This window comes from Bombina bombina, chromosome 3 (assembly GCF_027579735.1).
Source record: "Bombina bombina isolate aBomBom1 chromosome 3, aBomBom1.pri, whole genome shotgun sequence".
NCBI lineage: Eukaryota > Metazoa > Chordata > Amphibia > Anura > Bombinatoridae > Bombina > Bombina bombina.
The window spans coordinates 7,532,915-7,555,150 of NC_069501.1; the positions used below are offsets into that span (position 1 = coordinate 7,532,915).

The 22,236-nt window shown below is 47.2% G+C and overlaps 1 protein-coding gene across 1 annotated transcript in view; it reads left to right on the top strand.

Annotated features, from left to right (window-relative positions):
• The window catches only part of TIMMDC1 (translocase of inner mitochondrial membrane domain containing 1), a 154,674-nt gene that overhangs the window by 17,111 nt on the left and 115,327 nt on the right, over window positions 1-22,236 (top strand). The window contains exons 2-3 of the mRNA XM_053705117.1: window positions 4,476-4,634; window positions 8,450-8,615. Coding sequence (XP_053561092.1) covers window positions 4,501-4,634; window positions 8,450-8,615 — 300 coding nt within the window. The 5' untranslated portion in view covers window positions 4,476-4,500. The remainder of the gene's footprint in view (window positions 1-4,475; window positions 4,635-8,449; window positions 8,616-22,236) is intronic.

Sequence of the window (22,236 nt, forward strand, 5' to 3'; positions counted from 1 at the left end):
TCTATGTGCGTCTCCCTATGCTAACTGCCCCTCTATGTGCGTCTCCCTATGCTAACTGCCCCTCTATGTGCGTCTCCCTATGCTAACTGCCCCTCTATGTGCGTCTCCCTATGCTAACTGCCCCTCTATGTGCGTCTCCCTATGCTAACTGCCCCTCTATGTGCGTCTCCCTATGCTAACTGCCCCTCTATGTGCGTCTCCCTATGCTAAGTGGCCCTCTATGTGCGTCTCCCTATGCTAAGTGGCCCTCTATGTGCGTCTCCCTATGCTAAGTGGCCCTCTATGTGCGTCTCCCTATGCTAAGTGGCCCTCTATGTGCGTCTCCCTATGCTAAGTGGCCCTCTATGTGCGTCTCCCTATGCTAAGTGGCCCTCTATGTGCGTCTCCCTATGCTAAGTGGCCCTCTATGTGCGTCTCCCTATGCTAAGTGGCCCTCTATGTGCGTCTCCCTATGCTAAGTGGCCCTCTGTGCGTCTCCCTATGCTAAGTGGCCCTCTATGTGCGTCTCCCTATGCTAAGTGGCCCTCTATGTGCGTCTCCCTATGCTAAGTGGCCCTCTATGTGCGTCTCCCTATGCTAAGTGGCCCTCTATGTGCGTCTCCCTATGCTAAGTGGCCCTCTATGTGCGTCTCCCTATGCTAAGTGGCCCTCTATGTGCGTCTCCCTATGCTAAGTGGCCCTCTATGTGCGTCTCCCTATGCTAAGTGGCCCTCTATGTGCGTCTCCCTATGCTAAGTGGCCCTCTATGTGCGTCTCCCTATGCTAAGTGGCCCTCTATGTGCGTCTCCCTATGCTAAGTGGCCCTCTATGTGCGTCTCCCTATGCTAAGTGGCCCTCTATGTGCGTCTCCCTATGCTAAGTGGCCCTCTATGTGCGTCTCCCTATGCTAAGTGGCCCTCTATGTGCGTCTCCCTATGCTAAGTGGCCCTCTATGTGCGTCTCCCTATGCTAAGTGGCCCTCTATGTGCGTCTCCCTATGCTAAGTGGCCCTCTATGTGCGTCTCCCTATGCTAAGTGGCCCTCTATGTGCGTCTCCCTATGCTAAGTGGCCCTCTATGTGCGTCTCCCTATGCTAAGTGCCCCTCTATGTGCGTCTCCCTATGCTAAGTGGCCCTCTATGTGCGTCTCCCTATGCTAAGTGGCCCTCTATGTGCGTCTCCCTATGCTAAGTGGCCCTCTATGTGCGTCTCCCTATGCTAAGTGGCCCTCTATGTGCGTCTCCCTATGCTAAGTGGCCCTCTATGTGCGTCTCCCTATGCTAAGTGGCCCTCTATGTGCGTCTCCCTATGCTAAGTGGCCCTCTATGTGCGTCTCCCTATGCTAAGTGGCCCTCTATGTGCGTCTCCCTATGCTAAGTGGCCCTCTATGTGCGTCTCCCTATGCTAAGTGGCCCTCTATGTGCGTCTCCCTATGCTAAGTGGCCCTCTATGTGCGTCTCCCTATGCTAAGTGGCCCTCTATGTGCGTCTCCCTATGCTAAGTGGCCCTCTATGTGCGTCTCCCTATGCTAAGTGGCCCTCTATGTGCGTCTCCCTATGCTAAGTGGCCCTCTATGTGCGTCTCCCTATGCTAACTGCCCCTCTATGTGCGTCTCCCTATGCTAAGTGCCCCTCTATGTGCGTCTCCCTATGCTAACTGCCCCTCTATGTGCGTCTCCCTATGACACAGGGGCGTATTCTTGTGTGAGCACATCAGGGACCTATACCGCTGTCTGTAAGTGTGACACAGGACGTATTCTTGTGTGAGCACATCAGGGACCTATACCGCTGTCTGTAAGTGTGACACAGGGGCGTATTCTTGTGTGAGCACGTGTCGAGGACCTATACCGCTGTCTGTAAGTGTGACACAGGGGCGTATTCTTGTGTGAGCACATCAGGGACCTATACCGCTGTCTGTAAGTGTGACACAGGGGCGTATTCTTGTGTGAGCACGTGTCGAGGACCTATACCGCTGTCTGTAAGTGTGACACAGGGGCGTATTCTTGTGTGAGCACGTGTCGAGGACCTATACCGCTGTCTGTAAGTGTGACACAGGGGCGTATTCTTGTGTGAGCACGTGTCGAGGACCTATACCGCTGTCTGTAAGTGTGACACAGGGGCGTATTCTTGTGTGAGCACGTGTCGAGGACCTATACCGCTGTCTGTAAGTGTGACACAGGGGCGTATTCTTGTGTGAGCATGTGTCGGGGACCAATACCGCTGTCTGTAAGTGTGACACAGGGGCGTATTCTTGTGTGAGCACATCAGGGACCTATACCACTGTCTGTAAGTGTGACACAGGGGCGTATTCTTGTGTGAGCACGTGTCGGGGACCTATACCGCTGTCTGTAAGTGTGACACAGGGGCGTATTCTTGTGTGAGCACATCAGGGACCTATACCGCTGTCTGTAAGTGTGACACAGGACGTATTCTTGTGTGAGCATGTGTCAGGGACCTATACCGCTGTCTGTAAGTGTGACACAGGGACGTATGTGCGTCTCCCTATGCTAACTGCCCCTCTATGTGCGTCTCCCTATGCTAACTGCCCCTCTATGTGCGTCTCCCTATGCTAACTGCCCCTCTATGTGCGTCTCCCTATGCTAACTGCCCCTCTATGTGCGTCTCCCTATGCTAACTGCCCCTCTATGTGCGTCTCCCTATGCTAACTGCCCCTCTATGTGCGTCTCCCTATGCTAACTGCCCCTCTATGTGCGTCTCCCTATGCTAACTGCCCCTCTATGTGCGTCTCCCTATGCTAACTGGCCCTCTATGTGCGTCTCCCTATGCTAACTGGCCCTCTATGTGCGTCTCCCTATGCTAAGTGGCCCTCTATGTGCGTCTCCCTATGCTAAGTGGCCCTCTATGTGCGTCTCCCTATGCTAAGTGGCCCTCTATGTGCGTCTCCCTATGCTAAGTGGCCCTCTATGTGCGTCTCCCTATGCTAAGTGGCCCTCTATGTGCGTCTCCCTATGCTAAGTGGCCCTCTATGTGCGTCTCCCTATGCTAAGTGGCCCTCTATGTGCGTCTCCCTATGCTAAGTGGCCCTCTATGTGCGTCTCCCTATGCTAAGTGGCCCTCTATGTGCGTCTCCCTATGCTAAGTGGCCCTCTATGTGCGTCTCCCTATGCTAAGTGGCCCTCTATGTGCGTCTCCCTATGCTAAGTGCCCCTCTATGTGCGTCTCCCTATGCTAAGTGGCCCTCTATGTGCGTCTCCCTATGCTAAGTGGCCCTCTATGTGCGTCTCCCTATGCTAAGTGGCCCTCTATGTGCGTCTCCCTATGCTAAGTGGCCCTCTATGTGCGTCTCCCTATGCTAAGTGGCCCTCTATGTGCGTCTCCCTATGCTAAGTGGCCCTCTATGTGCGTCTCCCTATGCTAAGTGGCCCTCTATGTGCGTCTCCCTATGCTAAGTGGCCCTCTATGTGCGTCTCCCTATGCTAAGTGGCCCTCTATGTGCGTCTCCCTATGCTAAGTGGCCCTCTATGTGCGTCTCCCTATGCTAAGTGGCCCTCTATGTGCGTCTCCCTATGCTAAGTGGCCCTCTATGTGCGTCTCCCTATGCTAAGTGGCCCTCTATGTGCGTCTCCCTATGCTAAGTGGCCCTCTATGTGCGTCTCCCTATGCTAAGTGGCCCTCTATGTGCGTCTCCCTATGCTAAGTGGCCCTCTATGTGCGTCTCCCTATGCTAAGTGGCCCTCTATGTGCGTCTCCCTATGCTAAGTGGCCCTCTATGTGCGTCTCCCTATGCTAAGTGGCCCTCTATGTGCGTCTCCCTATGCTAAGTGGCCCTCTATGTGCGTCTCCCTATGCTAAGTGGCCCTCTATGTGCGTCTCCCTATGCTAAGTGGCCCTCTATGTGCGTCTCCCTATGCTAAGTGGCCCTCTATGTGCGTCTCCCTATGCTAAGTGGCCCTCTATGTGCGTCTCCCTATGCTAAGTGGCCCTCTATGTGCGTCTCCCTATGCTAACTGCCCCTCTATGTGCGTCTCCCTATGACACAGGGGCGTATTCTTGTGTGAGCACATGTCAGGGACCTATACCGCTGTCTGTAAGTGTGACACAGGGGCGTATTCTTGTGTGAGCACATCAGGGACCTATACCGCTGTCTGTAAGTGTGACACAGGGGCGTATTCTTGTGTGAGCACGTGTCAGGGACCTATACCGCTGTCTGTAAGTGTGACACAGGGGCGTATTCTTGTGTGAGCACATCAGGGACCTATACCGCTGTCTGTAAGTGTGACACAGGGGCGTATTCTTGTGTGAGCACGTGTCAGGGACCTATACCGCTGTCTGTAAGTGTGACACAGGGGCGTATTCTTGTGTGAGCACGTGTCAGGGACCTATACCGCTGTCTGTAAGTGTGACACAGGGACGTATTCTTGTGTGAGCACATCAGGGACCTATACCGCTGTCTGTAAGCGTTTAGCAGTAATGAATATTTGTTTTTGCCGCATAAAGATGGGCGCACTAATCTTTAAAGGGATAATTTTTTTTTCAGGGTATCGTGACTATTTTTCCTTGCAATGTCTGTCCCATTGGTTCCTGAGAATAACCTGACTGGGCCCCAGGGCCCCAAGTCTTCTCTCCCAAGTACCATTCAAAATCCGGAGGTACCAGAGAGTGGTTGGGATCGGATCGGTGAGCTTTTCCAATGCAAGTAGGTGATAAAGCAATAATTACCCTCCTGTTAGATACTAGCAAACAAATGTTTTACCCAAACATCATATGTGTCATGTTAAAAACACAATGTTGATGTTAACTAGCATGGGGTTATATATATATCTATATCCATATCCCTCAGTTTACGCCGGGGTTAGGTTCCAGAAGGAATGGTTGTAAATCGAATCCGTTGTAAATTGAAACCCAGTTTATAATGTAAGTCAATGGGAAGTGAGGGAGTTGGGTTCCAGGCCCCTCTCAAAATTGTCATAAGTAACACCTAATACATTATTTTTAAAGCTTTGAAATGAAGACTTTACATGCTAAACAGCATTATAAACCAAATAAAAATAATCACACAACACAGAATATATAATTAAACTAAGTTAAATGAACAAAAACATTTGCTAAACTGCATTATAAACCTAATAAAATAATTACACAACACAGACTTTACTTGCATTTTTCTGCAAACAGTTCTTTCTATGCATTCCAATATGGACTGATTTATAGACAGGAAGATTTTGTTCCTTTGAAATCTGCTCGATAGATCAGGTCTGGTTAAACTGATTAATTTTAACTTGCTTGGCTTGCATATCTTTGCTGCAGCACAAGCGGACAGCTCCACCTACTGGCTTTTTTAATCAATGCACTGCTTCTCAATAGCAGTCACATGACTGAAAAATAGGTTGTTATTCTGAAACACACACACACAGCAGACCTCATATTCAGGGAATGAAGCAAACAGAGCTCATCAAATTTAAGAGGTGGAAAGTCCTTCGGGGGAAGACTTCAGAGACCAGCAGATAACATAGAATTCGTAGTCACAGTGTGAAGGAACGGCTTCACGCATACCTCCCCTAAACATTAAGTGGGATTAAGCTAACCCCTAATGTGAGGAGTGTTAATCAGATGAAATAATGGTGAGCTCACAACAAGGGAGTATAATAGGTAACAGTCACAGGCATGGTCTCTTATTGTTTATCTGGCATCAGCTGCTGGCGTAGTAGGAGGGGCCCAGCCACTCCTTTTATCTGCACTGACTTCTTGTACAGCTACTTAAAGGGACACTCATTTCAAAATGAAACTTTCATGATTGAGAGAGAGCAGCAGTTTCTAGTTTGCTTTATACACACACTTTATAAAGCCACCAGCTCCTACTGAGCATGTGCACAGGCTCACAGGGTATGTGTATACAAGTATGTGATTGGCTGACGGCTGTCACATGATACAGGGGGTCAACAAATACATTTGTCAGAAAAAAATTCATTTAAAGGGACTTATCTGTTGCATTTAGACCCAATTGCCAAACCCTATACTATTGTGTTATACAAACACCACAGGGAGCCATTATTGGTCCAATGTCAGATAACTTTGTTGCCAGACCCTCTCCTGAGAGACAGGCTCTTCTTGGCAACAGAACATTCACAGTCACAATTAGAAGGCCAGGGGCAGGTGGCACAATTCATAGTTACAAACAGAAGTTCAGAGGCAGGTGACAATTTTCATAGTTAGTCACAAGCAGAAGGTCAGAGGCAGGTGGCACTTTTCATAGTTGCAGTCCCAAGCAGAAGGTCAGAGGCAGGTGACAATTTTCATAGTTAGTCACAAGCAGATGGTCAGAGGCAGGTGGCACTTTTCATAGTTGCAGTCCCAAGCAGAAGGTCAGAGGCAGGTGACAATTTTCATAGTTAGTCACAAGCAGAAGATCAGAGGCAGGTGGCACTTTTCATAGTTACAGTCACAAGCAGAAGGTCAGAGGCAGGTGGCACTTTTCATAGTTGCAGTCCCAAGCAGAAGGTCAGAGGCAGGTGACAATTTTCATAGTTAGTCACAAGCAGAAGATCAGAGGCAGGTGGCACTTTTCATAGTTACAGTCACAAGCAGAAGGTCAGAGGCAGGTGGCACTTTTCATAGTTACAGTCACAAGCAGAAGGTCAGAGGCAGGTGGCACTTTTCATAGTTACAGTCACAAGCAGAAGGTCAGAGGCAGGTGGCACTTTTCATAGTTACAGTCACAAGCAGAAGGTCAGAGGCAGGTGGAAGACATAATCAATCAGATGAAGGGGCATATTTCATAGTCTATTTAACTAGCAGAATGTCAGAGGCAGGTGGCAGACATCATTATCGTTTTCACAAGCGGAAGTTCAGAGGCAGACAGCAGATTTCATAAGGTCACAAGCAGAAGTTCAAAGGCATTTGACAGATATATTGTTGAAGTGACAAGCAGAAGGTCAGAAGCAACAACATATGTACATCATAGTCTTGGTCACAAGAAGATCAGAGGCAACAACATACGTATATCATAGTCTTGGTCACAAGCAGAAGGTCAAAGGTAGGTGTTATGGTTGCCTCCAGGCTGGCTGGAAGTTGGACCGTAGAAAAGGATGCTCCTAGCGCTCACCAAAGGATCATCAGCACCGTAGACACCCTAACTACTGCGTAGCCACCATAAGTAATGCAGACTCTACGAACCACCGCTGCTGGGCTGGTATCTCGCCGTCTGCTCTGCGCCCTGGACCTACGACCAGGCTCCAGTAGGTGAACCTCTTCCTTCTGTAGAGCGAAGCAGGATCAGGAACAAGAGCTTTTACAAGAGCTCAGTAGCTAAGGGAGTATGAAGAGCATAGCAATCTCTGTAGTGATTATAGCTGTCCCCTATAAACATGAGTCAAGGCTGCAAGTTAGAGTGTCAGAAGAGGTCTGAGGTGCTGGAACACCCAGCCTGGTTTTTATTGAGGTTACATGCACACAGGACACTCCCAGGGGGGAAGCATAAAATCCCCCATCACACATTTGGTACCTTTTAGATAGAGAGACAACGCCCTTTGACAGGCCACAATAGAATTACATTACTTCAGCAGATAACAAGTTACACACAAGAAAACAATGCAGGCCATCTTATCAGCTAGCAGTCTGACTCCGGAGTTGATTAGACAATGGGAATGTTTATCACTAAACTTAATTAGAGCTGATGCCAGCAAACTTGTATTTAGAAAATAGCTTCTTAAAGCTGAACAAAGTTAACTCTTTCAGTTCTGACCGAAGGGTCTGTCACATAGCACTTAACGGTACACAAGGAAAACTAATGCTTCTGTAACAGACATTGTTCACCAAAGTCACAATATGTCCCCAGACGGTTCTTAAAGGGCCATACACACCCAATAAAAGTTAATACGTTTTCAGGGGCACAATCTTCCAGGGGCCATAGTCATGAGGAAGGAGGCTGGCAAATAGGCTTCTCCACAATCCAGGGAAGCAGGGCAATTTTCCATTTAAAGGGCCAGTTACAAATAGCAGTTTGTAACAGTAGGCAACAGATTTCATAATCCTTGTCGCAACCAGAAGGGAAGTGGCAGGCAGCACTTTCACAACCAGAAGTCTAGAGGTGGGGTGATTTCATAGACACACAAGCAGAAGGTGAGAGGTAGAGGCAGATTTTAGAGGCAGGTGACAGTTTTATAGGGTAACAAGCAGTTGAAGTGACAAGCAGAAGGTCAAAGGCAGGCAGTAGACTTTATAGTCATGGTCAGAGGCATGATGCAGACTTCATGGTCACAAGCAGAAGGGCGGAGGCAAGCCGTAGATTACATAGTCGCAAGCACAGGCAGGTGGTAGATTTCAGAGGGTCAGAGGCATGTGACAGTCATGGTCAAGAGCAGAAGGTAAGAGTAAGGTGGCAGATTTCATATGGTTACAAGAAGTTGGGCAGAGGCAGGTGGCAGGCTTGGATAGAACAACTAGATATTCTGAGTGAGGTGGCAGCCAGAGCACCACAGGATTACAATCTCTCTGTCTTTCTCTCCTGTGCAGTGAGCAGGGAGTGTACCCTGAGGAACTGCAAGCCATCGGAAAAAGTGTACTGATGGGGGCTCTGATTGGCTGGGTATATGGTGGAGTTCCAGCTGCGCGACACAGCAAGGAGAGATACATACAGCAAAGTCAGGCCGAGGTTTACCATCACAGAGTGGAGGCTGTGGTGAGAGAGGAATATGGGTTTGGGTTGAGGTGTACAATTGATGTGTACAATATGTAGTAAGAGAGTTACATGGGTTTGGGTTGAGGTGTACAATTTATGTGAGCAATACGTAGTAAGAGAGTTACATGGGTTGGGGTTGAGGTGTACAATTGATGTGAGCAATACGTAGTTAGAAGATTACATGGGTTGGGGTTGAGATGTACAATTGATGTGAGCAATACGTACTAAGAGAGTTATGGGTTGGGGTTGAGGTGTACAATTGATGTGAGCAATACATAGTAAGAGAGTTACATGGGTTGAGGTATACAATTGATGTGAGCAATACATAGTAAGAGAGTTATATGGGTTGGGGTTGAGATGTACAATTGATGTGAGCAATACGTAGTAAGAGAGTTATATGGGTTGGGGTTGAGGTGTACAATTGATGTGAGCAATACGTAGTAAGAGAGTTACGTTGGTTGGGGTTGAGGTGTACAATTGATGTGAGCAATACGTAGTAAGAGAGTTACGTTGGTTGGGGTTGAGGTGTACAATTGATGTGAGCAATACGTAGTAAGAGAGTTACGTTTGTTGGGGTTGAGGTGTACAATTGATGTGAGCAATACGTAGTAAGAGAGTTACGTTGGTTGGGGTTGAGGTGTACAATTGATGTGAGCAATACGTAGTAAGTTACATGGGTTGGGGTTGAGGTGTACAATTGATGTGAGCAATACGTAGTAAGAGAGTTACATAGGTTGGGGTTGAGATGTACAATTGATGTGAGCAGTACATAGTAAGAGAGTTATATGGGTTGGGGTTGAGGTGTACAATTGATGTGAGCAATACGTAGTAAGAGAGTTATATGGGTTGGGGTTGAGATGTACAATTGATAGGAGCAATATGTAGTAAGAGAGTTACGTTGGTCGGGGTTGAGATGTACAATTGCTAGGAGCAATACGTAGTAAGAGAGTTACATGGGTTGGGGTTGAGATGTACAATTGATGTGAGCAGTACATAGTAAGAGAGTTATATGGATTGGGGTTGAGATGTACAATTGATGTGAGCAATACGTAGTAAGAGAGTTATATGGGTTGGGGTTGAGGTGTACAATTGATGTGAGCAATACGTAGTAAGAGAGTTACGTTGGTTGGGGTTGAGGTGTACAATTGATGTGAGCAATACGTAGTAAGAGAGTTACGTTTGTTGGGGTTGAGGTGTACAATTGATGTGAGCAATAAGTAGTAAGAGAGTTACGTTGGTTGGGGTTGAGGTGTACAATTGATGTGAGCAATACGTAGTTAGAAGATTAAATCTGTTGGGGTTGAGGTGTACAATTGATGTGAACAATATGTAGTAAGAGTTACGTTTGTTGGGGTTGAGGTGTACAATTGATGTGAGCAATACGTAGTAAGAGAGTTACATGGGTTGGGGTTGAGATGTACAATTGATGTGAGCAGTACATAGTAAGAGTTATATGGATTGGGGTTGAGGTGTACAATTGATGTGAGCAATACGTAGTAAGAGAGTTACATGGGTTGGGGTTGAGATGTACAATTGATGTGAGCAGTACATAGTAAGAGAGTTATATGGGTTGGGGTTGAGATGTACAATTGATGTGAGCAATACGTAGTAAGAGAGTTATATGGGTTGGGGTTGAGATGTACAATTAATAGGAGCAATATGTAGTAAGAGAGTTACGTTGGTCGGGGTTGAGATGTACAATTGCTAGGAGCAATACGTAGTAAGAGAGTTACATGGGTTGGGGTTGAGATGTACAATTGATGTGAGCAGTACATAGTAAGAGTTATATGGATTGGGGTTGAGATGTACAATTGATGTGAGCAATACGTAGTAAGAGAGTTATATGGGTTGGGGTTGAGGTGTACAATTGATGTGAGCAATACGTAGTAAGAGAGTTACGTTGGTTGGGGTTGAGGTGTACAATTGATGTGAGCAATACGTAGTAAGAGAGTTACGTTTGTTGGGGTTGAGGTGTACAATTGATGTGAGCAATACGTAGTAAGAGTTACGTTTGTTGGGGTTGAGGTGTACAATTGATGTGAGCAATACGTAGTAAGAGTTACGTTGGTTGGGGTTGAGGTGTACAATTGATGTGAGCAATACGTAGTAAGAGAGTTACGTTGGTTGGGGTTGAGGTGTACAATTGATGTGAGCAATACGTAGTAAGAGAGTTATATGGGTTGGGGTTGAGATGTACAATTGATAGGAGCAATACGTAGTAAGAGAGTTACGTTGGTCGGGGTTGAGATGTACAATTGCTAGGAGCAATACGTAGTAAGAGAGTTACATGGGTTGAGATGTACAATTGATGTGAGCAATACGTAGTAATAGAGTTTCATGGGTTGGGGTTGAGATGTACAATTGATGTGAGCAATACGTAGTAAGAGAGTTTCATGGGTTGGGGTTGAGATGTACAATTGATGTGAGCAATACGTAGTAAGAGAGTTACATGGGTTGGGGTTGAGATGTACAATTGATGTGAGCAATATGTAGTAAGAGAGTTATATGGGTTGGTGTTGAGATGTACAATTGATGTGAGCAATATGTAGTAAGAGAGTTATATGGGTTGGTGTTGAGATGTACAATTGATGTGAGCAATACATAGTAAGAGAGTTACGTTGGTTGGGGTTGAGATTTACAATTGAAGTGAGCAATACGTAGTAAGAGAGTTACATGGGTAGTAAGGGTTGAGGTGTACAATTGATGTGAGCAATACATAAGTAAGAGTTACATGGGTTGAGATGTACAATTGATGTGAGCAATACCTAGTAAGAGAGTTAACTGGGTTGGGGTTGAGGTGTACAATTGATGTGAGCAATACATAGTAAGAGAGTTACGTTGGTTGGGGTTGAGGTGTACAATTGATGTGAGCAATACGTAGTGAGAGTTACATGGGTTGGGGTTGAGACTACGTATTGCTCACATCAATTGTATACCTCAACCCATGTAACTCAATTACTACGTATTGCTCAAATCAATTGTATACCTCAACCCCAACCCATATAACTCTTACTACGTATTGCTCACATCAATTGTATACCTCAACCCATGTAACTCTCTTACTACGTATTGCTCACATCAATTGTACATCTCAACCCCAATCCATGTAACTCTTACTATGTATTGCTCACATCAATTGTATACCTCAAACCATGTAACTTATGTACAATTCATGTGAGCAATACATAGCAAGAGAGTTACAATGTTTGAGGTATACAATTGATGTGAGCAATACATCGTAAGAGAGTTATATGGGTTAGGGTTGAGCTGTACAATTGATGTGAGCAATACGTAGTAAGAGTTATATGGGTTGGGGTTGAGATGTACAATTGATATGAGCAATATGTAGTAAGAGAGTTATATGGGTTAGGGTTGAGCTGTACAATTGATGTGAGCAATACGTAGTAAGAGTTATATGGGTTGGGGTTGAGATGTACAATTGATAGGAGCAATACGTAGTAAGAGAGTTATATGGGTTGGGGTTGAGATGTACAATTGATAGGAGCAATACGTAGTAAGAGAGTTATATGGGTTGGGGTTGAGATGTACAATTGATAGGAGCAATACGTAGTAAGAGAGTTATATGGGTTGGGGTTGAGATGTACAATTGATAGGAGCAATACGTAGTAAGAGAGTTATATGGGTTGGGGTTGAGATGTACAATTGATGTGAGCAATACGTAGTAAGAGAGTTATATGGGTTGGGGTTGAGATGTACAATTGATAGGAGCAATACGTAGTAAGAGAGTTATATGGGTTGGGGTTGAGATGTACAATTGATAGGAGCAATACGTAGTAAGAGAGTTATATGGGTTGGGGTTGAGATGTACAATTGATAGGAGCAATACGTAGTAAGAGAGTTATATGGGTTGGGGTTGAGATGTACAATTGATAGGAGCAATACGTAGTAAGAGAGTTATATGGGTTGGGGTTGAGATGTACAATTGATGTGAGCAATACGTAGTAAGAGAGTTATATGGGTTGGGGTTGAGATGTACAATTGATAGGAGCAATACGTAGTAAGAGAGTTATATGGGTTGGGGTTGAGATGTACAATTGATAGGAGCAATACGTAGTAAGAGAGTTATATGGGTTGGGGTTGAGATGTACAATTGATAGGAGCAATACGTAGTAAGAGAGTTATATGGGTTGGGGTTGAGATGTACAATTGATAGGAGCAATACGTAGTAAGAGAGTTATATGGGTTGGGGTTGAGATGTACAATTGATAGGAGCAATACGTAGTAAGAGAGTTATATGGGTTGGGGTTGAGATGTACAATTGATGTGAGCAATACATAGTAAGAGAGTTACATGGGTTGAGGTTCAGAAGTACAATTGATGTGAGCAATACGTAGTAAGAGTTACGTTTGGTTGGGGTTGAGATGTACAATTGATGTGAGCAATACATAGTAAGAGAGTTACATGGGTTGAGGTTCAGAAGTACAATTGATGTGAGCAATACGTAGTAAGAGTTACGTTGGTTGAGGTATACAATTTATGTGAGCAATACGTAGTAAGGGTTGAGGTGTACAATTGATGTGAGCAATACATAAGTGAGTTACATGGGTTGAGGTATACAATTGATTTGAGCAATACGTAGTAAGAGTTACATGGGTTGGGGTTGAGATGTACAATTGATGTGAGCAATACATAGTAAGCGAGTTACATGGGTTGGGGTTGAGACTATGTATTGCTCACATCAATTGTACATCTCAACCCCAACCCATGTAACTCTCTTACTATGTATTGCTCACATCAATTGTACACCTCAACCCATGTAACTCTCTTACTATGTATTGCTCACATGAATTATACATAAGTTACATGGTTTGAGGTATACAATTGATGTGAGCAATACATAGTTACATGGGTTGGGGTTGAGATGTACAATTAATGTGAGCAATACGTAGTAAGAGAGTTATATGGGTTGGGGTTGAGATGTACAATTGATGTGAGCAATACCTAGTAAGAGAGTTAAATGGGTTGCGGTTGAGGTGAGCAATACGTAGTAAGAGAGTTACGTTGGTTGGGGTTGAGGTGTACAATTGATGTGAGCAATACGTAGTGAGAGTTACATGGGTTGGGGTTGAGACTACGTATTGCTCACATCAATTGTACATCTCAACCCATGTAACTCAATTACTACGTATTGCTCACATCAATTGTAAACCTCAACCCCAACCCATATAACTCTTACTACGTATTGCTCACATCAATTGTATACCTCAACCCATGTAACTCTCTTACTACGTATTGCTCACATCAATTGTATACCTCAACCCATGTAACTCTCTTACTACGTATTGCTCACATCAATTGTACATAAGAGTTACATGGTTTGAGGTATACAATTGATGGGAGCAATACATAGTAAGAGAGTTATATGCGTTGGGGTTGAGATGTACAATTGATGTAAGCAATACGTAGTAAGAGAGTTTATATGGGTTGGGGTTGAGATGTACAATTGATATGAGCAATACGTAGTAAGAGTTACATGGGTTGGGGTTGAGGTGTACAATTGATGTGAGCAATACGTAGTAAGAGTTACATGGTTTGGGGTTGAGATGTACAATTGATATGAGCAATACGTAGTAAGAGAGTTACATGGGTTGGGGTTGAGGTGTACAATTGATATGAGCAATACGTAGTAAGTGAGTTATATGGGTTGGGGTTGAGATGTACAATTGATGTGAGCAATACGTAGTAAGAGAGTTATATGAGTTAGGGTTGCGGTGTAGAAACTGTATGTGCAGGTTATTGTGAGAGAGGAACATGGGTTGGGGTGTATACAAGCTGTATGTGCAGGTTATTGTGAGAGAGGAACATGGGTTGGGGTGTATACAAGCTGTATGTGCAGGTTATTGTGAGAGAGGAACATGGGTTGGGGTGTATACAAGCTGTATGTGCAGGTTATAGTGAGAGAGGAGCATGGGTTGAGGATGCGGTATACAAGCTGTATGTGCAGGTTATAGTGGGAGAGGAGCATGGGTTGGGGTTGCGGTATACAAGCTGTATGTGCAGGTTATAGTGAGAGAGGTGCATGGGTTGGGGTTGCGGTATACAAGCTGTATGTGCAGGTTATAGTGAGAGAGGTGCATGGGTTGGGGTTGCGGTATACAAGCTGTATGTGCAGGTTATAGTGGGAGAGGTGCATGGGTTGGGGTTGCGGTATACAAGCTGTATGTGCAGGTTATAGTGAGAGAGGTGCATGGGTTGGGGTTGCGGTATACAAGCTGTATGTGCAGGTTATAGTGGGAGAGGTGCATGGGTTGGGGTTGCGGTATACAAGCTGTATGGGCAGGTTATAGTGGGAGAGGAACATGGGTTGGGGTTGTATGTGCAGGTTATAGTGGGAGAGGAGCATGGGTTGGGGTTGCGGTATACAAGCTGTATGTGCAGGTTATAGTGAGAGAGGTGCATGGGTTGGGGTTGCGGTATACAAGCTGTATGTGCAGGTTATAGTGGGAGAGGTGCATGGGTTGGGGTTGCGGTATACAAGCTGTATGGGCAGGTTATAGTGGGAGAGGAACATGGGTTGGGGTTGTATGTGCAGGTTATAGTGGGAGAGGAGCATGGGTTGGGGTTGCAGTATACAAGCTGTATGTGCAGGTTATAGTGGGAGTGGAGCATGGGTTGGGGTTGCTGTATACAAACTGTATGTGCAGGTTATAGTGGGAGAGGAGCATGGGTTGGGGTTGCGGTATACAAGCTGTATGTGCAGGTTATAGTGGGAGAGGTGCATGGGTTGGGGTTGCGGTATACAAGCTGTATGGGCAGGTTATAGTGGGAGTGGAGCATGGGTTGGGGTTGCGGTATACAAGCTGTATGTGCAGGTTATAGTGGGAGAGGAGCATGGGTTGGGGTTACTGTATACAAGCTGTATGTGCAGGTTATAGTGGGACAGAAGCATGGGTTGGGGTTGCGGTATACAAGCTGTATGTGCAGGTTATAGTGGGACAGAAGCATGGGTTGGGGTTGCGGTATACAAGCTGTATGTGCAGGTTATAGTGGGACAGAAGCAGGGGTTGGGGTTGCGGTATACAAGCTGTATGGGCAGGTTATAGTGGGAGTGGAGCATGGGTTGGGGTTGCGGTATACAAGCTGTATGTGCAGGTTATAGTGGGAGAGGAGCATGGGTTGGGGTTACTGTATACAAGCTGTATGTGCAGGTTATAGTGGGACAGAAGCATGGGTTGGGGTTGCGGTATACAAGCTGTATGTGCAGGTTATAGTGGGACAGAAGCATGGGTTGGGGTTGCGGTATACAAGCTGTATGTGCAGGTTATAGTGGGACAGAAGCATGGGTTGGGGTTGCGGTATACAAGCTGTATGGGCAGGTTATAGTGGGAGTGGAGCATGGGTTGGGGTTGCGGTATACAAGCTGTATGTGCAGGTTATAGTGGGAGAGGAGCATGGGTTGGGGTTGCGGTATACAAGCTGTATGTGCAGGTTATAGTGGGACAGAAGCATGGGTTGGGGTTGCGGTATACAAGCTGTATGTGCAGGTTATAGTGGGACAGAAGCATGGGTTGGGGTTGCGGTATACAAGCTGTATGTGCAGGTTATAGTGGGACAGAAGCATGGGTTGGGGTTGCGGTATACAAGCTGTATGTGCAGGTTATAGTGGGACAGAAGCATGGGTTGGGGTTGCGGTATACAAGCTGTATGTGCAGGTTATAGTGGGACAGAAGCATGGGTTGGGGTTACTGTATACAAGCTGTATGTGCAGGTTATAGTGGGAGAGGTGCATGGGTTGGGGTTGCGGTATACAAGCTGTATGGGCAGGTTATAGTGGGAGTGGAGCATGGGTTGGGGTTGCGGTATACAAGCTGTATGTGCAGGTTATAGTGGGAGAGGAGCATGGGTTGGGGTTGCGGTATACAAGCTGTATGTGCAGGTTATAGTGGGACAGAAGCATGGGTTGGGGTTGCGGTATACAAGCTGTATGTGCAGGTTATAGTGGGACAGAAGCATGGGTTGGGGTTGCGGTATACAAGCTGTATGTGCAGGTTTTAGTGGGACAGAAGCATGGGTTGGGGTTGCGGTATACAAGCTGTATGTGCAGGTTATAGTGGGAGAGGAGCATGGGTTGGGGTGGCGGAATACAAGCTGTATGTGCAGGTTATAGTGGGACAGAAGCATGGGTTGGGGTTGCGGTATACAAGCTGTATGTGCAGGTTATAGTGGGAGAGGAGCATGGGTTGGGGTTGCGGTATACAGGCTGTATGTGCAGGTTATAGTGGGAGAGGTGCATGGGTTGGGGTTGCGGTATACAAGCTGTATGTGCAGGTTATAGTGGGACAGAAGCATGGGTTGGGGTTGCGGTATACAAGCTGTATGTGCAGGTTATAGTGGGAGAGGAGCATGGGTTGGGGTTGCGGTATACAGGCTGTATGTGCAGGTTATAGTGGGAGAGGTGCATGGGTTGGGGTTGCGGTATACAAGCTGTACGTGCAGGTTATAGTGGGAGAGGAGCATGGGTTGGGGTTGCGGTATACAAGCTGTATGTGCAGGTTATAGTGGGAGAGGTGCATGGGTTGGGGTTGCGGTATACAAGTTGTATGTGCAGGTTATAGAGGGAGAGGAGCATGGGTTGGGGTTGCGGGGTACAAGCTGTATGTGCAGGTTATAGAGAGAGAGGAGCATGGGTTGGGGCGTGTGCAGGTTATAGTGGGAGAGGAGCATGGGTTGGGGTTGCGGTATTCAAGCTGTATGTGCAGGTTATAGTGGGAGAGGAGCATGGGTTGGGGTTGCGGTATACAAGCTGTATGTGCAGGTTATAGTGGGACAGAAGCATGGGTTGGGGTTGCGGTATACAAGCTGTATGTGCAGGTTATAGTGGGAGAGGAGCATGGGTTGGGGTTGCGGTATACAGGCTGTATGTGCAGGTTATAGTGGGAGAGGTGCATGGGTTGGGGTTGCGGTATACAAGCTGTACGTGCAGGTTATAGTGGGAGAGGAGCATGGGTTGGGGTTGCGGTATACAAGCTGTATGTGCAGGTTATAGTGGGAGAGGTGCATGGGTTGGGGTTGCGGTATACAAGTTGTATGTGCAGGTTATAGAGGGAGAGGAGCATGGGTTGGGGTTGCGGGGTACAAGCTGTATGTGCAGGTTATAGAGAGAGAGGAGCATGGGTTGGGGCGTGTGCAGGTTATAGTGGGAGAGGAGCATGGGTTGGGGTTGCGGTATTCAAGCTGTATGTGCAGGTTATAGTGGGAGAGGAGCATGGGTTGGGGTTGCGGTATTCAAGCTGTATGTGCAGGTTATAGTGGGAGAGGAGCATGGGTTGGGGTTGCGGTATTCAAGCTGTATGTGCAGGTTATAGTGGGACAGAAGCATGGGTTGGGGTTGCGGTATATAAGCTGTAAGAGCAGGTTATAGTGAGAGAGGAGCATGGGTTGGGGTTGCTGTATATGCAGGTTATAGTGGGAGAGGAGCATTGTTTGGGGTTGCGGTATACAAGCTGTATGTGCAGGTTATAGTGAGAGAGGAGCATGGGTTGGGGTTGCGGTATACAAGCTGTATGTGCAGGTATGTGTGTACAAGCTGTATGGGCAGGTTATAGTGGGAGAGGAGCATGGGTTGGGGTTGCGGTATACAAGCTGTATGTGCAGGTTATAGTGGGAGAGGAGCATGGGTTGGGGTTGCGGTATACAAGCTGTATTTGCAGGTTATAGTGAGAGAGGAGCATGGGTTGGGGTTGCGGTATACAAGCTGTATTTGCAGGTTATAGTGGGAGAGGAGCATGGGTTGGGGTTGCGGTATACAAGCTGTATTTGTAGGTTATAGTGAGAGAGGAGCATGGGTTGGGGTTGCGGTGTACAAGCTGTATGGGCAGGTAATAGTGGGAGTGGTGCATGGGTTGGTTGCGGTGTACAAGCTGTATGTGCAGGTTATAGAGGGAGAGGAGCATGGGTTGGGGTTGCGGTATACAAGCTGTATGTGCAGGTTATAGTGGGAGAGGTGCATGGGTTGGGGTTGCGGTATACAAGCTGTATGGGCAGGTTATAGTGGGAGTGGAGCATGGGTTGGGGTTGCGGTATACAAGCTGTATGTGCAGGTTATAGTGGGAGAGGAGCATGGGTTGGGGTTGCGGTATACAAGCTGTATGTGCAGGTTATAGTGGGACAGAAGCATGGGTTGGGGTTGCGGTATACAAGCTGTATGTGCAGGTTATAGTGGGACAGAAGCATGGGTTGGGGTTGCGGTATACAAGCTGTATGTGCAGGTTTTAGTGGGACAGAAGCATGGGTTGGGGTTGCGGTATACAAGCTGTATGTGCAGGTTATAGTGGGAGAGGAGCATGGGTTGGGGTGGCGGAATACAAGCTGTATGTGCAGGTTATAGTGGGACAGAAGCATGGGTTGGGGTTGCGGTATACAAGCTGTATGTGCAGGTTATAGTGGGAGAGGAGCATGGGTTGGGGTTGCGGTATACAAGCTGTATGTGCAGGTTATAGTGGGAGAGGTGCATGGGTTGGGGTTGCGGTATACAAGCTGTATGTGCAGGTTATAGTGGGACAGAAGCATGGGTTGGGGTTGCGGTATACAAGCTGTATGTGCAGGTTATAGTGGGAGAGGAGCATGGGTTGGGGTTGCGGTATACAGGCTGTATGTGCAGGTTATAGTGGGAGAGGTGCATGGGTTGGGGTTGCGGTATACAAGCTGTATGTGCAGGTTATAGTGGGAGAGGAGCATGGGTTGGGGTTGCGGTATACAAGCTGTATGTGCAGGTTATAGTGGGAGAGGTGCATGGGTTGGGGTTGCGGTATACAAGTTGTATGTGCAGGTTATAGAGGGAGAGGAGCATGGGTTGGGGTTGCGGGGTACAAGCTGTATGTGCAGGTTATAGAGAGAGAGGAGCATGGGTTGGGGCGTGTGCAGGTTATAGTGGGAGAGGAGCATGGGTTGGGGTTGCGGTATTCAAGCTGTATGTGCAGGTTATAGTGGGAGAGGAGCATGGGTTGGGGTTGCGGTATTCAAGCTGTATGTGCAGGTTATAGTGGGAGAGGAGCATGGGTTGGGGTTGCGGTATTCAAGCTGTATGTGCAGGTTATAGTGGGACAGAAGCATGGGTTGGGGTTGCGGTATATAAGCTGTAAGAGCAGGTTATAGTGAGAGAGGAGCATGGGTTGGGGTTGCTGTATATGCAGGTTATAGTGGGAGAGGAGCATTGTTTGGGGTTGCGGTATACAAGCTGTATGTGCAGGTTATAGTGAGAGAGGAGCATGGGTTGGGGTTGCGGTATACAAGCTGTATGTGCAGGTATGTGTGTACAAGCTGTATGGGCAGGTTATAGTGGGAGAGGAGCATGGGTTGGGGTTGCGGTATACAAGCTGTATGTGCAGGTTATAGTGGGAGAGGAGCATGGGTTGGGGTTGCGGTATACAAGCTGTATTTGCAGGTTATAGTGAGAGAGGAGCATGGGTTGGGGTTGCGGTATACAAGCTGTATTTGCAGGTTATAGTGGGAGAGGAGCATGGGTTGGGGTTGCGGTATACAAGCTGTATTTGTAGGTTATAGTGAGAGAGGAGCATGGGTTGGGGTTGCGGTGTACAAGCTGTATGGGCAGGTAATAGTGGGAGTGGTGCATGGGTTGGTTGCGGTGTGCAAGCTGTATGTGCAGGTTATAGTAAGAGAGGAACATGGGTTGGGGTTGCGGTATACAAGCTGTATGTGCAGGTTATAGTAAGAGAGGAGCATGGGTTGGGGTTGCGGTATACAAGCTGTATGTGCAGGTTATAGTAAGAGAGGAGCATGGGTTGGGGTTGCGGTATACAAGCTGTATGTGCAGATTATAGTAAGAGAGGAGCATGGGTTGGGGTTGCGGTATACAAGCTGTATGTGCAGGTTATAGTGGGAGAGGAGCATGGGTTGGGGTTGGGGTTGCGGTATACAAGCTGTATGTGCAGGTTATAGTGGGAGAGGAGCATGGGTTGGGGTTGCGGTATACAAGCTGTATGTGCAGGTTATAGTGGGAGAGGAGCATGGGTTGGGGTTGGGGTTGCGGTATACAAGCTGTTTGTGCAGGTTATAGTGGGAGAGGAGCATGGGTTGGGGTTGCGGTATACAAGCTGTATGTGCAGGTTATAGTGGGAGAGGAGCATGGGTTGGGGTTGGGGTTGCGGTATACAAGCTGTATGTGTAGGTTATAGTGGGAGAGGAGCATGGGTTGGGGTTGCTGTATACAAGCTGTATTTGCAGATTATAGTGAGAGAGTTGCATGGGTGGGGTTGCGGTATACAAGCTGTATGTGCAGGTTATAGTGGGACAGGAGCATGGGTTGGGGTTGCGGTATACAAGCTGTATGTGCAGGTTATAGTGGGAGAAGAGCATGGGTTGGGGTTGCGGTATACAAGCTGTATGTGCAGGTTGTAGTGGGAGAGGAGCATGGGTTGGGTCATATACAAGCTGTATGTGCAGGTTATAGTGGGAGTGGTGCATGGGTTGGGTCATATACAAGCTGTATGTGTAGGTTATAGTGAGAGAGGAGCATGGGTTGGGGTTGCGGTATACAAGCTGTATGTGCAGGTTATAGTGGGAGAGGTGCATGGGTTGGTTGCGGTGTGCAAGCTGTATGTGCAGGTTATAGTAAGAGAGGAACATGGGTTGGGGTTGCGGTATACAAGCTGTATGTGCAGGTTATAGTAAGAGAGGAGCATGGGTTGGGGTTGCGGTATACAAGCTGTATGTGCAGGTTATAGTAAGAGAGGAGCATGGGTTGGGGTTGCGGTATACAAGCTGTATGTGCAGATTATAGTAAGAGAGGAGCATGGGTTGGGGTTGCGGTATACAAGCTGTATGTGCAGGTTATAGTGGGAGAGGAGCATGGGTTGGGGTTGGGGTTGCGGTATACAAGCTGTATGTGCAGGTTATAGTGGGAGAGGAGCATGGGTTGGGGTTGCGGTATACAAGCTGTATGTGCAGGTTATAGTGGGAGAGGAGCATGGGTTGGGGTTGGGGTTGCGGTATACAAGCTGTTTGTGCAGGTTATAGTGGGAGAGGAGCATGGGTTGGGGTTGCGGTATACAAGCTGTATGTGCAGGTTATAGTGGGAGAGGAGCATGGGTTGGGGTTGGGGTTGCGGTATACAAGCTGTATGTGTAGGTTATAGTGGGAGAGGAGCATGGGTTGGGGTTGCTGTATACAAGCTGTATTTGCAGATTATAGTGAGAGAGTTGCATGGGTGGGGTTGCGGTATACAAGCTGTATGTGCAGGTTATAGTGGGACAGGAGCATGGGTTGGGGTTGCGGTATACAAGCTGTATGTGCAGGTTATAGTGGGAGAGGAGCATGGGTTGGGGTTGCGGTATACAAGCTGTATGTGCAGGTTGTAGTGGGAGAGGAGCATGGGTTGGGTCATATACAAGCTGTATGTGCAGGTTATAGTGGGAGTGGTGCATGGGTTGGGTCATATACAAGCTGTATGTGTAGGTTATAGTGAGAGAGGAGCATGGGTTGGGGTTGCGGTATACAAGCTGTATGTGCAGGTTATAGTGGGAGAGGTGCATAGGTTGGGGTTGCGGTATGCAAGCTGTATGTGCAGGTTATAGTGGGAGAGGAGCATGGGTTGGGGTTGCGGTATACAGGTTGTATGTGCAGGTTATAGTGGGAGAGGAGC